Raw genomic sequence first — 5,102 nt, forward strand, 5'->3', positions numbered from 1 at the left:
AAATCTTTGCTTTTTGCTCCTTCGAATCTTCACAATGGAATACGTCGAATAAATCTTAAAATAAGAAGCAGAATTGGCTGTGCTAAGTGCTAACTGGCATCTTTTGGTTTGTATACCGAACCCAAAGATGTAAAGTCTTGATGATGTTTTAGTAAAAATTTTCAAAAAAAAATTTAAAGAACAAAATGAAAAATTAGACTTCGCAGGTGATGATGCTATTTTTAACAATTCATGTCCCCATTATGTTACTGCTCGATAAATGATGACATTCTTCATCATTTAAAAGCCAAACTAAAATTTCCCAAGAATGACTAAAAAGAGTTTTGTTTTGATTAAGAAAAGAAGAAGAATGAGAAGTATTAAAATGATTCTAAACCCTTAATTTGTAGTACCTTAGACATCCTTTAATGAGTTTTCATCTCTTTTTAAATAGGTCACTTTTCACGAATAAACACGTCTTTTAGAAGGTTATTAGCAACCAACTATAACTGCAACTATTAAGTACTAATAGAAAAATAACATTATGAAATTCATAACAATAATAAATAATATCAATTTCGAGGAGCCCAAGTGCCCATCTTTGACCATTAAATATCATATTTAACCAACTATCAATATACGACAAAAGTCATCCAAAATATTGAAATATTCCACCAAAACTTTACACCTTCAAAATTTAATTGGATTGGAGTAGAATTTAATATATGTATTTCTAATTTATTCTAACTTTCTTGCGTGGTATTCTCAATTATACATCACTAGCTACACTTATTATATCTAACAAAAGAATGAAACCCAATAGTGTTTGTTGATTTATAGTTTTTCTACAGCTATTTCTCTTGAGGGTATTTGTGTCCGTTTATGCCTTTTGATGTTGACATTAAGTCGAAAAGTGAAGTTAATGTAATTTTTTAAATTAGAGAAAATCCAAGTGAAATTGCCAAAAATTTCAAGGGAAATTTGTGAAATTATCCCTTACACGATCGCAACGAATCTTCTGTCCCACTTTCTGTATCACTTTTTATTATATTGCTATTTCTCATTCATAAACATCATGTTTTAGTTCTTATTTGTTTTTTTAAGATCCAATAACTATTAATTGATCTTTAGGAATCAATTAGTTATTGGATCTTTAGAAATAAAAAAGAACTAAAATATGATGTTATGTAGGAGAAATAACAATATAATAAAAAGTGGGACAGGGAGTGGCATAGGGTGTGGGACAGAAGATCCATTGCACCCCCTTCCTTCCTCTCTCCCCGGGCCCCCAACCCAAAAAAAAAAACACAACTGTCGTTAAAGATAGGTCATGCAAAAACCAAGTTTAGATAACACAAATGTATTTTAAGAGAGCATAATATAACTACAAAATATTTCTTTTCTACAGTTCCATATCCACAGATAAAAAGTTTGCCTGCCAAACTCCCAGCTATGACAGCCATAGTCATAAAGGAGGAAGATGGTTCACCAAAGATTCCCAGAAACTTTTTGCCACCTTGAAACTGTCATATCCAGATAAGGATGTAACTGTATTAAACTAGATAAGAAAATGACTCCTACTATGTAACCTTAACATGTTTAAGATTGACTCTTAGAAAGATCTCTGTTACTCCTCATCAACAACATTCACCAGCTCATACTCAATAAGAGAGAGATTGTTATCCTCTTTCACATCAAATTCAGCAGGCTGGGTGACCTCAATTCGGCCCCATTTGTCAACAGCTAGCCTCATGGTTCCCTTGAACATGTCAATCTTTGCATTTCGCAGGATGACAGTTGTACCAGGTTTCATCACATCAACTGAGCAGTGCAGATGACGGATAGCCGCAGCCGAGTACAGAAATCACAACATTAGGAAGAGCGAAGATAATTACCATCTCAAACACCAATAAAGAACTCAAGGTCATACTAAACATGAAAGCACATCAACCACAAAACTTTGTTACATCTTCAATCAATCAATGAGAGTACCGCAATAAGATTAGCATAATTTACAACATAAAGAATGCTGTACATCTTCAATCAATAAATGAGAGTAATGCCAGAAGATATAAAGAACGCTGTAACCAGAAACAACTCATTATGATCACACGTGTAAGGAAACTCATCAAACAATGAAAAGGATATCATAGGACAGTATCAAGTTTTATTCTTGAAGACACAGGCATTACCACTAAAAAACAAACTCTACCAGTAGAAATTTGTTCTTTTCAATGCACATCTTATTTTTCAGGTAACTCTTAGATCTCCTTCAAGCATCACATATGGTCACCCAATGAACCGTACTGTGTTGGCTAGTCAATCTGATTTACTGGCCAAGTAGTCCACAAAATGATCCACAATGAAAAGAAAAAGCAATCTTGACATTTTCCTGGATTACTGATACATAATGATATAGATGTATTGATCATATCCTGGTACCTCTTCAAGTTAAGGATGAAGGATACAATGAGGCATAATTGGTTTGAACACTTCATGCATGCCAAACTTGGAAAATTTTATTGCTGAGTACACATTGAGAATGAGAAATTTCTTATATTCTACAACATTTTTTTAACAATTTTTTCAAGAATCAACTCAAATAAGAGTTGCTTAATATAAATTTACCATTTCTCTCCCACAGCCCCACAGAAAGAGGATAGGCCTGATCAGTTTAAAGATGATGAGTAGGATTAACTTCATGAAACATATCATTTTCTATACAGTTTACCAAAGCACATTGTCAAAACAAAGAACATGCTTAAGATTTATAAAGAAATTTGTGGAAGATATAAAATCATAAAATTTTAACATTCATAATATCAGGGTTAGTCACAATAAAAATTTTGTTGGCTAAAGATGTTCCAGGTAAAGTCCATGCAACAGCCAAAGAAACTCAAGCCCTGGTAACATGGTAACGAATGCTGGCTGCCAATAATGCATTCATAGGATCCTTAGCAGGCATGCAAAACTTTGACTTTGAAATCTCTTTGATGTTTTCATCTAGATGTATCAACAATATTCCAAATTACAAAGCGTGCAGTTTCTTAAAGGTCCTCGTTTCAAAGGAAGGGGTAAATAGGTGACAGGTAGCATAGACACAAAAGCTTGGAAAGTTGCACTTTTAAGTCTCATAAAAGACTTTCGTTAATTCAGAGAAGTGGAGTGGCAAATGAATGAGAGAAACTTCTTGCAAACTAAAAGAAGAAAAAAAAAGAGATATTCAGGCAACCATATTACTCTTTGCTTCTTATTCTACTTCATGTAAAGTGGCTGCATCCGAATAGCTGGAATATGCTTCAAAAAGTTTGGATGGACTTACCTTCTTATTGGGTATTATTACAGTCTACATAACTAGGAATATCATAAGCTGCAAAAGTTACCTACATGTTGATATCATGTCATCATAGAAAAACGAAAAAAAAAATTTTGTTGCATGTAATCCAAATAGGTATCACTACGTATGTGTAAAGCGTTATGCATTTTCATGCCCTAAATTGCAACTGATCAATAGTGTTTCCATCTAAGAAACAACTAGAGAACGATTACGGTCCTCCACCTCTTGCTTATAAAACTCCTGCTTATTAAAACTCCTTCCCACTTTATATCTCTTTCATCTCTCCTCCTCCTGGTCTTGTTCTGCTTCAACATACACAAACCTGTCTGTCATCCTCCTCCATTTTTTTGTCCCTATATCTCCCCTCTCACTTGAGCATGCTTTTACATTAAAAAACTTTTTAAACACGATGAAATGAATGATCAGAGGCACATATTTCATCAAAATCTAAGCAACAAAAGGAATAGAAATAAACCACCCAGTAAGTGATCAAGCAAAAGATGCCACCAGCCAACAGGATAACAAGTGATGCAGTCACGTCTAATATAAAACGCTTCCTCCTTGTTTCCAGGTTCTAAGGGGTTTTAAGCAGAAAATTCTACTGAATAGAACTTTCTGACCCTGAAAGCATAATAATAGATGAAGCTTGTAATCAACTCGCATTAACACCTGTATTCCATGATGATTTATGAAAGGCACCTTTCAACCAGATCAAGTGCTATCTGACCACAATACCATAAATTTGTACTCAATCAAAGACCTTTCTGCAATTAGCATCAATTGATAAGGAGCTTTCGATTAAACCATCTTGAACTCCAGTAACATTAATAGCATGCTTAAAATAGAAAAACACAAAAACAACAACAAATCAGAGTTGTCGGATTGATGGGGACAAACACATACGAGAAAAAGTTTGAGAGACACCGGTATTTCCTAAATATTTAAAACCAAAAATATCAACCTCAATCAAAAGGTCACATTGTACCTTTCTAGTATTTTCGCAAAAATGTGAAGGAAAAAAAATCATATAATATGTCTCAGATATATTTGTACAAAAATTTCCATATCACATTATCCAAACAAAAAAAAAATCTTTAAAAAGATGCGAGTGAAAAGAAAAAAAGAGATTAACACATATCAGCCTGAATAAAAAGGGTCACATAGTCAAATTTCCAAAGCATGCTTACTAGTATTTCAGCCAAAATGGAAGGAGAAAAAAAGAAAAAGAAGAATAAATCATATAACATACCTCAGACATATTCGGACACAACAATTTCCATATCACATTATCCAAAAAAGAGAAAACAGTTGAATGCATTTTTCTAAACATAAATCCAGACGTGAATATACCTTGATCGTTGCGGGCGGTGAAAAGGATGCAAGCAGTCTCATCACCAACAAGGCACTCAGCAATGTTAGTATTCCTGAGGTGCGGAGACACCGACTTACCTCTTTGCAAAACTGTTTTGGAACTGAGGACCTTGACGACGAGAGTGTGGCCGTTAGTCCCGGGCTTGAGATTGTCCACCTTAACAAACACCGGCTTCCTCAAACCCCCAGCCGCAGCAGCCGGTTGGTCTTCCGTCTTGGAACTAGTCGCCGCCATTCCTAACAAAATCGAAAACTCAAAACCCTAGTAACCCTAATATATAGGTAGAAGACGGAAATGGGGGAAATCAAAAGCCTTTTTCGGTGCCTGGTTTGGGTTTGATTTGTGAAGTGTGTGTAGCTTTGTATGGAAGGCGTGAGTGTACGAGTCGTGAGTCTTGCTCTTCTTTCTGTTGTA

The 5,102-nt window shown here is 34.7% G+C and overlaps 1 protein-coding gene across 1 annotated transcript; it reads right to left on the reverse strand.

The window, feature by feature from the left end:
• Positions 1-1,340: 1,340 nt before the first annotated feature.
• Positions 1,341-5,102, reverse strand: LOC140006723 (uncharacterized protein At4g28440-like). The gene is made up of 2 exons (XM_072049158.1): positions 4,667-5,102; positions 1,341-1,800 (listed from the first exon to the last, which is right to left on the reverse strand). The coding sequence occupies exons 1-2, from the start codon at positions 4,920-4,922 to the stop codon at positions 1,607-1,609; spliced, it is 450 nt and encodes a 149-aa protein (XP_071905259.1). The 5' UTR covers positions 4,923-5,102; the 3' UTR covers positions 1,341-1,606.

The sequence above is a fragment of the Coffea arabica genome, chromosome 5e (genome assembly GCF_036785885.1).
Source record: "Coffea arabica cultivar ET-39 chromosome 5e, Coffea Arabica ET-39 HiFi, whole genome shotgun sequence".
Classification (NCBI taxonomy): domain Eukaryota; kingdom Viridiplantae; phylum Streptophyta; class Magnoliopsida; order Gentianales; family Rubiaceae; genus Coffea; species Coffea arabica.

Coding starts and splice junctions, on each gene's coding strand:
- LOC140006723 (XM_072049158.1), bottom strand. CDS start 4,922: ATGGCGGCGACTAGTTCCAAGACGGAAGACCAACCGGCTGCTGCGGCT. Junction 1,801..4,666: donor CACCGCCCGCAACGATCAAG/GTATATTCACGT, acceptor TGCACTGCTCAG/TTGATGTGATGAAACCTGGT.